Below are 12,500 nucleotides of genomic sequence, written 5' to 3' on the forward strand. Positions count from 1 at the left end.
GCAAATCATTTGTTTAATAAAAAAAACGTTTTATAATTGCAAATCCTTTTCCTATTTGCAAAAAATTGTTTTTAAACTTGCAAATCCTTTTTTTAAATAAATTGTTTTTATACTTGCAAATCATTTTTTTAAATAAATAGCTTTTATACTTGCACATATTTTTTTTGTATAAATAGTTTTTATTCTTGCAAATCCTTTTTCTACTTGCAGAAAATTGTTTTTATACTTGAAAATCTTTTTTTTTTTAAATAAATTGTTTTTATACTTGCAAATCATTTGTTTAATAAAAAAAAACGTTTTATAATTGCAAATCCTTTTTCTACTTGCAAAAAATTGTTTTTATACTTGCAAATCCTTTTTTTAAATAAATTGTTTTTATACTTGCAAATCATTTTTTTAAATAAATAGCTTTTATACTTGCACATATTTTTTTATATAAATAGTTTTTATTCTTGCAAATCCTTTTTCTACTTGCAGAAAATTGTTTTTATACTTGAAAATCTTTTTTTTTTTAAATAAATTGTTTTTATACTTGCAAATCATTTGTTTAATAAAAAAAAAAGTTTTATAATTGCAAATCCTTTTTCTACTTGCAAAAAATTGTTTTTATACTTGCAAATCCTTTTTTAAAATAAATTGTTTTTATACTGGCAAATCATTTTTTAAAATAAATAGCTTTTATACTTGCAAATCATTTGTTTAATAAAAAAAAAGTTGTATAATTGCAAATCCTTTTTCTACTTGCAAAAAATTGTTTTTATACTTGCTAATCTTTTTTTTTTTACCTGCAGATACATTTCTTTATACTTGCGAATAGTTTTTTAAATGGAAATTTTTTTTTTACTTAGACTTATGAATAATTTTTGTAACTGAAATAAATTGTTTTTATACTTGCAAATCCTTTTTATACTTGCAGAAAATAGTTGTTGTACTTGCAATTTTTTTTTTAAATAAATTGTTTTTATATTTGCAAATCCTTTTTTTTATTAAATTGTTTTTATACTTGCAAATCCTTTTTCTACTTGCAGAAAATAGTTTTTATACTTGAAAATAATTTTTTTATATATAAAATAGTTTTTGTACTTGCAAATTTTTTTTTTTAAATAAATTGTTTTTATACATGCAAATCATTTTTTTAAATAAATAGTTTTGATACTTACAAATAATTTTTTTATATAAATAGTTTTTATACTTGCAAATATTTTTTTTTTATAAAAAAAAAGTTTTATACTTGCAAATCCTTTTTCTACTTGCAGAAAATAGTTTTTATACTTGAAAATCTTTTTTTTTTAAAAATAAAATTGTTTTTGTACTTGCAAATCATTTGTTTAATAAAAAAAACGTTTTATAATTGCAAATCCTTTTCCTATTTGCAAAAAATTGTTTTTAAACTTGCAAATCCTTTTTTTAAATAAATTGTTTTTATACTTGCAAATCATTTTTTTAAATAAATAGCTTTTATACTTGCACATATTTTTTTTATATAAATAGTTTTTATTCTTGCAAATCCTTTTTCTACTTGCAGAAAATTGTTTTTATACTTGAAAATCTTTTTTTTTTTAAATAAATTGTTTTTATACTTGCAAATCATTTGTTTAATAAAAAAAAACGTTTTATAATTGCAAATCCTTTTTCTACTTGCAAAAAATTGTTTTTATACTTGCAAATCCTTTTTTTAAATAAATTGTTTTTATACTTGCAAATCATTTTTTTAAATAAATAGCTTTTATACTTGCACATATTTTTTTATATAAATAGTTTTTATTCTTGCAAATCCTTTTTCTACTTGCAGAAAATTGTTTTTATACTTGAAAATCTTTTTTTTTTAAATAAATTGTTTTTATACTTGCAAATCATTTGTTTAATAAAAAAAAAGTTTTATAATTGCAAATCCTTTTTCTACTTGCAAAAAATAGTTTTTATACTTGCAAATCCTTTTTTTAAATAAATTGTTTTTATACTGGCAAATCATTTTTTTAAATAAATAGCTTTTATACTTGCAAATCATTTGTTTAATAAAAAAAAAGTTTTATAATTGCAAATCCTTTTTCTACTTGCAAAAAATTGTTTTTATACTTGCTAATCTTTTTTTTTTTACCTGCAGATACATTTCTTTATACTTGCGAATAGTTTTTTAAATGGAAAAATTTTTTTTACTTAGACTTACGAATAATTTTTGTAATTGAAATAAATTGTTTTTATACTTGCAAATATTTTTTTTTATTACTAAACATACTAAAACATAAATGATTGAGACAAGAAAAAAGGATATTTTTAAAAAGTGTATGTGTGTGTGTGTGTGTGTAGGGGGTAGGAGGGGGGTTATGAATCATAAAAATTTTAACATTAAAACTATAGTAGACTAAACAAAATTGCAGCACAGATGTAGCACAAACAAAAGGGACAAGTCTGGGGAGATTTGGACAAAGTGGGGGGCTGGATGACATCACTGGTACGAAAATGTATTTTAGAATGACTTTAAACTGTTTAAACAAGCATTTTTAAAGCAGAAAAGAATGGCAGTGTTGTTTTAATATTTGCAACTTCACACAGGTGTTGTCACAGGGGTACTCACCGCGGCCACCAGGCTGTTCTCAGTGATGAAGGTGACGCACAGCAGAGGAAGCGTGTCGGAACTCAGACTGCTCACGCTGTGCACATTCAGCACAAAATGTTACACACGCACGCACGCACGCACATCTCCTCCGCGCTCTTACATGCTAGTCTTGCCGCCCTCTGCGACCGACAGGGTGGAGTCATGCGACGTCCAGGCCAGGCGGTTGCCCGAGTGGGAGAAGCAGACGCTGTGCACCCAGCCGCCGCCCCCTAGAGGACTGTGGCCCTCGGCGGCGGACAATCCCGACTCGAACATCATCTCCCCGAAGGGCATCTTGCTGCCCCAGGGCGTGGGGCTGGGCTTCTCCTCCACCTCCTTGATGTAGGCCGAGAACACCCTGGAGGCAAAGAGGACACTTCATTAGGCACACCCTTACTATCCAACCCAGGGGTCCCCACACTTGAGGGCCACGGAGTGGCAAATCAGAGGATGCGGTGGGCATTAGAAAATGACCTTGGTTCACATAAACCCTCGACAGTAGTTCAGTTAAAGTATAAAAAACATTTTCTTCAACTAAAAAATGATTTGCCAGTACAGAAACAATTTTGTTTTAAGGTAAAACTTGGCAGTAATATTCCACCCGGCGTGAACCACACTCTTGCACTCGGAGCACCCGTGATTCGCACTCTACAACGACAGGTGGTGCTACTGAGTCAATTTAAGGCCGTCAGAGCTACTGTTATATACGCATGGTGCCGTCCGCCAAAAATTAAGATGAAGAAGCAAGGTGTAGAGTAAAATGGCAGACAGAAAAGCCGGGTGAAATTAAAGTTTAACTTACAGGTTGAGCTTGTTTCCCCTGTTCGCCATTTTCTTCTTCTTTATTACTTTTGGCTGTTGTAGAGTGCAAGAGTCTGAGTCTAAGAGTGTGGATCACGCAGGGTGGAATATTACTGCCAAGTTTTAACTTGAAGAAAATTATTTTTATACTTGCTAATTGTTTTTTTAATTGGGGAAAAAAATAATTTATAATTGTGAATCCTTTTTTTAATTGGAAAAATATATATATATACTTGCAAATCATTTTCTTTGTGGAAAGAAAATATTTATACTTTTTTTACCTGCAGAAAATATTTTTTTTGCAAACAGTTTAATTGAAAAAGACTTACAAATAAATGTTTTAATTGAAATAAACTGTTTTTATACTCGCAAATCATTTTTTAAATTGAAAAAACCCAACTTGCAAATCTTTTTTCTACTTGCAGAAAATTGTTTTCATACTTACAAATTGTTTAATTGAAAAAAATGTTTTATAGACTTGCGAATCGTTTTTATTTGAATTTTTTTTTTCTACACCTGCAAATAAATTTTTTACTGGCAGAACATTGTTTTTGTACTTATGAATTGTTTTTTACTTGCAGAAAAGTATTTTTATAGTTGCAACTTGTTTTTAATTGAAGGAATTTTTTTTTATACTAACAAATCCTTTTTCTATTTTTAGAAAATTGTTTTTATACTTGCAAATATTTTTTTTACTTGCAGAAAATTGCTTTTAGACTTGCAAATATTTTTTATACTTACAGAAAATTGCTTTTAGACTTGCGAATTATTTTTTTTAATTGAAGAAAATTTAATTGTTGGCCTTGAGTGAAAACTTTTTTGTGTGTTTCTGGAGTTTTGGCAGTAATTTCACTCTGTAACAATACATGTACATCTAACTAGACTACAAGGACAGTAATAAACTGTTACATGAATTCCTGAAAAGGAACAATTTGTGATACAGGGCTTGGATTGGACCTCGTTATACTGTGATTGCTACCCAGACAAAGGGTACCAAAATTCAGGAATAATAAAACAGATTTAAAAAAACAAGTCTCCATCATTGTAGACTAAGACAATCACCTGCATTTGAAGTCACATGACCCGGCAGCCAGCAGCACATTGTTGGGATGCCAGTCCAGACTGAGGATGGTGGAGCGTATCGGCTTCTTGATGTGCTTGCACACCCACCTGACGAACGACAAAGCTTCAAACGTCACCACACACACACATACACACATTTGGAACTTAATTTTTGTCTTTATTAATCCAACTGAATTTTTTGTGTGAGAATTTCAACAATTTAATTTAATCAAAATGACTGTTTAGAAATTAGGTCTGTTAAAATACGGTGTGTCAAAATTCATGGTGTAAAAAAAATCAGCGTAAAACAAAACAGTATGAAAAACTCAGCGTTAAAAAAAATTGGTGCAGAAAAAGTCAGTGTTAAAAAAATATGCAATGTTGAAAAAATTCAGCGCAAAAATTTTGTGTTCATAAAAATTCTGTGCTAAAAACATTCAGTGAAGAAAAATTATGTGTATAAAAATTCAGTGTTAAAAATAATTCCGTGCAAAAATAGTAATTGCTTCAAAACTCAAGACACTCAATTTGATGTAAAAATTTCAATTTACAAAATTCAGTGTAAAAAAGAAAAGAAAAGTAGGACAAAAATGTATTGTACAAAAATAAAAAGTAAAAACAAATTCTGTGTTAAATTCTGTGCAGAAAAATTCAGTGTACATTTTTTTTTTTTAAATTAAGTGCAGAAAAATTCAGTGTAAAAAATGTCAGTGTAAAGAATTCGGCGCAGAAAAATTCAGTGCAAAAAAATCAGTGTGTAAAAATACAGTGTTAAAAAAAAAATGCAATGTTAAAAAAATTCAGCGCAAAAATGTTGTGTTTATAAAAATTCTGTGCTAAAAACATTCAGTGAAGAAAAGTTATGTGTATAAAAATTCTGTGTTAAAAATAATTCCGTGCAAAAATAGTAATTGCTTCAAAACTCAAGACACTCAATTTGATGTAAAAATTTCAATTTACAGAATTCAGTGTAAAAAAGAAAAGAAAAGTAGGACAAAAATGTATTGTACAAAAATAAAAAGTAAAAACAAATTATGTGTTAAATTCTGTGCAGAAAAATTCAGTGTACATTTTTTTTTTTTTAATTAAGTGCAGAAAAATTCAGTGTAAAAAATGTCAGTGTAAAGAATTCGGCGCAGAAAAATTCAGTGCAAAAAAAAATCAGTGTGTAAAAATTCAGTGTTAAAAAAAATATGCAATGTTGAAAAAATTCAGGGCAAAAATTTGGTGTTCATAAAAATTCTGTGCTAAAAATATTCAGTGAAGAAAAATTATGTGTACAAAAATTCAGTGTTAAAAATAATTCCGTGCAAAAATATTAATTGCTTCATAACTCAAGACACTCAATTTGATGTAAAAATTTCAATTTACAAAATTCAGTGTAAAAAAAAAGAAAAGAAAAGTAGGACGAAAATGTATTATAAAAAAATTCAATGTAAAAACATTTTGTGTTAAATTCTGTGCAGAAAATTTCAGTGTAAAAAATGTTTAAAAATATTAAGTGCAGAAGAATTCAGTGTAAAAAATGTCAGTGTAAAGAATTCGGTGCAGAAAAATTCAGTGCAAAAAAATCAGTGTTAAAAAAAAAATGCAATGTTGAAAAAATTCAGCGCAAAAATGTGGTGTCCATAAAAATGCTGTGCTAAAAACATTCAGTGAAGAAAAATTGTGTATAAAAATTCAGTGTTAAAAATAATTCCGTGCAAAAATATGAATTGCTTCAAAACTCAAGACACTCAATTAGATGTAAAAATTTCAATTTACAAAATTCAGTGTAAAAAAAAGAAAAGAAAAGTAGGACAAAAATTAAATGTAAAAAAATTCTGTGCAGAAAAATTCAGTGTAAAAAATGTTTAAAAAAAATTAAGTGCAGAAGAATTCAGTGTAAAGAATTTGGTGCAGAAAAATTCAGTGCGAAAAATCAGTGTGTAAAAATTCAGTGTTAAAAAAAATTCAGTGCAGAAATATAGATTGTTTCAAAACTCAAGACCCACGATTTGATGTAAAAAAAATTCAGTTACAGAAATTCAATGTCAAAAAAAGCTTTCGCGATAAGGGCACGCAGACAGACAGACAGACAGACAGACAGACAGACAGACAGACAGAGTGAACAGAAGCCTACCAATCATTCTCCTGCTCAAAGTAGCAGATAGAGATGAGGCGGGAGCCACTGCCCACGGCAAATTTGTTCTCCCGCGGCGACCACTTGACGCAGCGCGCCGCACGGTTGATGCGGAGGATGACCAGGGTGGGCTTCCAGGCGCCCTCCTTCAGGGTCCACACGTAGGCGTTACGGTCCGCCCCGCAGGTCACGATGCGGTTACTGTCAGGAGCCCAGTCCATGCCTGCACGGCAGAGACAGGACGGTGTAGGAGACTCAAGAAGCACTACAAATGAGCGCTGAGAATCTCACCTGTGACCTGCCCGTTGTGCTCCTTCAGCTCGTGGATCCTGGTCCACTTGCTCCCATCCTTCTTGTAGATGTGGACCTCGTGGTTGTTGGGGCAGATGGCCACCTCTGCAAAGCAGTGGGAAAAGTGCAAGGAAATGAAGTGGAGCCTCTGAAGTGTACAATTCGGGAAAAAAACACCCAAAACAAACCATCCAAAACATCATCGGTTCACAAGATCTTCTGGTTTCCTTTTTGGGCTATTTGATTTTTTTCTACAGCCTAATTAGGATGAAGTATTTGCTTCCACGTGTGTTATAATGTTACTTCAAACATCACCGTGGCAGTTCATCTTTTATGACGGCCGTAGCTTGACCCTGGAACAGATTATTTCCATTTCCATTATTTCTAACACTCTTACAAGTGTAAAAAGAAGTTCAGCACTGTTAATAAACAACACTAGGGGGCATATTTGCATTGTATTTTACAACACAAACATTTTGACGGGCCTGCTATCTGTGCCCTGAACCTCTGGCCGGGGGTCGCCAGAAGCTGTCAGAATCCGTGAGTTTTAGGTGTAACTGTACAAAAAGAGCTACAGAAGTAGCCTAAAATGTTAGCATGCTTACATTAAAATGCTAACATTTAGCATTTGTGCTAACGACGGCATGCCAACATTTAGCATGTCTCACATTTCAAGTAACACGGCTCTAAAGTGCATGGCTGCGGAAATAGAGAAACAAGTGTAAAATTTGATGAAAAAGTTAGCATGCTTAAGTTAGCTTGCTAGCACGCTAACATTAGCACACTAACAGTTAACAGCTGTCACATACCGAGTTATATGACTCTAGGTTAAACGGTTGCAAAATTAGCTGAAAAAGCTAGCACTTTAATGTTAGTAGGCTAGCATGCTAACATAAACATGCTAACAGTTAGCAAAAATGAAGTTCAGCACTGTTAATAAACAACACTAGGGGGCATATTTGCGTTGTATTTTACAACTACAAAATTCCCGCAGAAATTTTGATGGGCCTGCTATCTGTGCCCTGGACCTCTGGCTGGGGGTCGCCGGAACCCGGCGTACTTTTGAGATGGTGCCGAGTGTCGGAATCTGTGAGTTTTAGGTGTACTCGTTGAGAAATGTTGTTCTTAAACTGTTCGACAATTTGCTCTCGCATTGTATATCTTGCTCTGTATAATGCATATGTTCCTTTTGACTGTACATGTACTGTAAATGTATAATGCATTTATATTATTCACATGTAAATAATGCTGGATAATAGACTGTATTTATGTTATTCACATGTGAATAATGCTGTATAATAGACTGTATTTATGAAAACTATAATCTTACACCTAACCTAAATAATAAATATAACTCGTTTGAGGTGCTCACTTTGAGGTTTGTCACACCGCTGCCTCTCCACCTGGCTGTTATCTACCGCCCCCCTGGGCCCTATTCGGACTTCATCAGTGAATTCTCAGAGTTTGTTGCTGATCTAGTGACGCACGCCGACAATATAATCATAATGGGGGACTTTGATATCCATATGAATACCCCATCGGACCCTCCATGCGTGGCGCTCCAGACTATAATTGATAGCTGTGGTCTTACACAAATAATAAATGAACCCACGCATCGCAACGGTAATACGATAGATCTAGTGCTTGTCAGGGGTGTCACCACCTCTAAAGTTACGATACTCCCGTACACTAAAGTAATGTCCGATCATTACCTTATAAAATTCGAAGTTCTGACTCATTGTCAACAAACTAATAATAATAATAATAACTACTATAGCAGCCGCAACATTAATGCTGCCACAACGACGACTCTTACTGACCTACTGCCTTCGGTAATGGCACCATTCCCAAATTATGTGGGCTCTATTGATAACCTCGCTAACAACTTTAATGACGCCCTGCGCGACACCATTGATAGTGTAGCACCGCTAAAGCTAAAAAGGGCCCCTAAAAGGCGCACCCCATGGTTTACAGAAGAAACTAAAGCCCAGAAATTATCATGTAGAAAGCTGGAACGCAAATGGCGTGCGACTAAACTTGAGGTTTTCCATCAAGCATGGTGTGATAGTTTAATAACTTATAAACGCATGCTTACCTCAGCTAAAGCTAAATATTACTCAAATCTCATCCACCTCAACAAAAATGATCCTAAATTTCTGTTTAGTACAGTAGCATCGCTAACCCAACAAGGGACTCCTCCCAGTAGCTCCACCCACTCGGCAGATGACTTTATGAATTTCTTTAATAAGAAAATTGAACTCATTAGAAAGGAGATTAAAGACAATGCATCTCAGCTACAACTGGGTTCTATTAACACAAACACGACTGTATATACGACGGACACTGCCCTCCAAAATAGTTTCTCTCTCTTTGATGAAATAACATTGGAGGAATTGTCAAAATGTGTAAATGGGACAAAACAAACAACATGTTTACTTGACCCACTTCCTGGGAAACTTATCAAGGAGCTTTTTGTATTACTAGGTCCATCAGTGTTAAATATTATAAACTTATCACTTTCCTCTGGCACTGTTCCCCTAGCATTCAAAAAAGCGGTTATTCATCCTCTACTCAAAAGACCTAACCTCGATCCTGATCTCCTGGTAAACTACCGGCCGGTGTCCCACCTTCCGTTTATCTCGAAAATCCTCGAAAAAATTGTAGCACAGCAGCTAAATGAACACTTAGCGTCTAACAATCTCTGTGAACCTTTTCAATCCGGTTTCAGGGCAAATCACTCTACGGAGACAGCCCTCGCAAAAATGACTAATGATCTATTGCTAACGATGGATTCTGATGCGTCATCTATGTTGCTGCTTCTTGATCTTAGCGCCGCTTTCGATACTGTTGATCATAATATTTTATTAGAGCGTATCAAAACGCGTATTGGGATGTCAGACTTAGCCTTGTCTTGGTTTAACTCTTATCTTACTGACAGGAAGCAGTGTGTCTCCCATTACAATGTGACCTCGGACTATGTTAAGGTAACGTGCGGAGTTCCCCAGGGTTCGGTTCTTGGCCCTGCACTCTTTAGAATTTACATGCTGCCGCTAGGTGACATCATACGCAAATACGGTGTTAGCTTTCACTGTTATGCTGATGACACTCAACTCTACATGCCCCTAAAGCTGACCAACACGCCGGATTGTAGTCAGCTGGAGGCGTGTCTTAATGAAATTAAACAATGGATGTCCGCTAACTTTTTGCAACTCAACGCTAAGAAAACGGAAATGCTGATTATCGGTCCTGCTCGACACCGACATCTATTTAATAATACCACCTTAACATTTGACAACCAAACAATTAAACAAGGCGACTCTGTAAAGAATCTGGGTATTATCTTCGACCCAACTCTCTCGTTTGAGTCACACATTAAGAGTGTTACTAAAACGGCCTTCTTTCATCTCCGTAATATCGCTAAAATTCGTCCCATTTTGTCCACAAGCGATGCTGAGATCATTATCCATGCGTTCGTTACATCTCGTCTCGATTACTGTAACGTTTTATTTTCGGGCCTCCCTATGTCTAGCATTAAAAGATTACAGATGGTACAAAATGCGGCTGCTAGACTTTTGACAAAAACAAGAAAGTTTGATCATATTACGCCTATACTGGCTCACCTGCACTGGCTTCCTGTGCACTTAAGATGCGACTTTAAGGTTTTACTACTTACGTATAAAATACTACACGGTCAAGCTCCTGTCTATCTTGACGATTGTATTGTACCACATGTCCCGGCAAGAAATCTGCGTTCAAAGAACTCCGGCTTATTAGTGATTCCCAGAGCCCAAAAAAAGTCTGCGGGCTTTAGAGCGTTTTCTATTCGGGCTCCAATACTCTGGAATGCCCTCCCGGTAAAAGTTAGAGATGCTACCTCAGTAGAAGCATTTAAGTCTCATCTTAAAACTCATTTGTATACTCTAGCCTTTAAATAGACTCCCTTTTTAGACCAGTTGATCTGCCGTTTCTTTTCTTTTCTTTTCTACTCTGCTCCGGGGTGGACCGCTAGCCTGTCCATCAGATGGGGACATCTCTACGCTGCTGACCCGTCTCCACTCGGGATGGTTCCTGCTGGCCCCACTATGGACTGGACTTTCGCTGATGTGTTGGACTTTCACAATATTATGTCAGACCCACTCGACATCCATTGCTTTCGGTCTCCCCTAGAGGGGGGGGTTACCCACATATGCGGTCCTCTCCAAGGTTTCTCATAGTCATTCACATTGACGTCCCACTGGGGTGAGTTTTCCTTGCCCGTATGTGGGCTCTGTACCGAGGATGTCGTTGTGGCTTGTACAGCCCTTTGAGACACTTGTGATTTAGGGCTATATAAACAAACATTGATTGATTGATTGATATTATTCACATGTAAATAATTCTGTATAATAGACTGTATTTATGTTATTCACATGTGAATAATGCTGTATAATAGACTGTATTTATATTATTCACATGTGAATAATGCTGTATAATAGACTGTATTTATATTATTCACATGTGAATAATGCTGTATAATAGACTGTATTTATATTATTCACATGTGAATAATGCTGTATAATACACTGTATTTATATTATTCACATGTGAATAATGCTGTATAATAGACTGTATTTATATTATTCACATGTAAATAATGCTGTATAATAGACTGTATTTATGTTATTCACATGTGAATAATGCTGTATAATAGACTGTATTTATGTTATTCAAATGTGAATAATGCTGTATAATAGATGGTATTTATATTATTCACATGTAAAAAATACATACCGGTAAGTGTTTATTGTCTATTGTGAGCAAACTGTGGTGCTGAATTTCCCCCAGGGATCAATAAAGTACTTTCTATTCTATTCTATTCTATTTGTTGACAAAGTGGTGACCCTCTCCCCATCCTTGTTTGTGAATGACTGAGCATTTAATGGAAGCTGCTTTTACACCCAATCATGGCACCCACCTGTTCCCAATTAGCCTGTTCACCTGTGGGATGTTCCAAATAAGTGTTTGATGAGCATTCCTCAACTTTCTCAGTCTTTTTTGCCACTTGTGCCAGCTTTTTTTTAAACATGTTGCAGGCATCAAATTCCAAATGAGCTAATATTTGCAAAAAAATAACGTTTTCCAGTTCAAACGTTAAATATCTTGTCTTTGCAGTCTGTTCAATTGAATATAAGTTGAAAAGGATTTGCAAATCATTGTATTCTGTTTTTATTTACCATTTACACAACGTGCCAACTTCACTGGTTTTGGGTTTTGTAATAATATATATACACGAGTCCTACTTTTATTGTGTCAGAAGTGGAAAAACTGGTAATAAACTCTGGTTTCAATCCTGGATTCATTGCTTTCCGACTAAGTCATTGCGTAAGTGTTGCATTCAGGGTCAATGGTTCACGTCACGTCTTTTCCCAGCACTGAGACCACACTTAGTGATACAGTGGAGTACAGTACAGGCAGTGTGTCTCTGCATGCAGTATGGGAGCCTTTAGACGACTAAGAGGAAGTGCTTATGCAGCGGTATGACTTCCTCTGTGCACGCATTTTTGTCTTGAAGGGTTTTTTTTTTTTTTTGGCTTCACCACAGGCGTGTTACATCTGTGAAAACAGCCATATAAGGCACGCTGACTGCCG

At 34.4% G+C, this 12,500-nt stretch overlaps 1 protein-coding gene across 3 annotated transcripts in view; it reads right to left on the reverse strand.

The window, feature by feature from the left end:
- LOC133633807 (actin-related protein 2/3 complex subunit 1B-A-like) overlaps positions 1 to 12,500 on the reverse strand; it is a 32,106-nt gene that overhangs the window by 5,197 nt on the left and 14,409 nt on the right. For all 3 annotated transcript variants that reach the window (XM_062026522.1, XM_062026521.1, XM_062026523.1), the window contains 5 exons: positions 6,873 to 6,977; positions 6,582 to 6,804; positions 4,460 to 4,567; positions 2,718 to 2,954; positions 2,576 to 2,651 (listed from right to left, as the gene is read on the reverse strand). In XM_062026522.1, coding sequence (XP_061882506.1) covers positions 2,576 to 2,651; positions 2,718 to 2,954; positions 4,460 to 4,567; positions 6,582 to 6,804; positions 6,873 to 6,977 — 749 coding nt within the window. The remainder of the gene's footprint in view (positions 1 to 2,575; positions 2,652 to 2,717; positions 2,955 to 4,459; positions 4,568 to 6,581; positions 6,805 to 6,872; positions 6,978 to 12,500) is intronic.

The sequence above is a fragment of the Entelurus aequoreus genome, linkage group LG18 (assembly GCF_033978785.1).
Source record: "Entelurus aequoreus isolate RoL-2023_Sb linkage group LG18, RoL_Eaeq_v1.1, whole genome shotgun sequence".
Taxonomy (NCBI): domain Eukaryota; kingdom Metazoa; phylum Chordata; class Actinopteri; order Syngnathiformes; family Syngnathidae; genus Entelurus; species Entelurus aequoreus.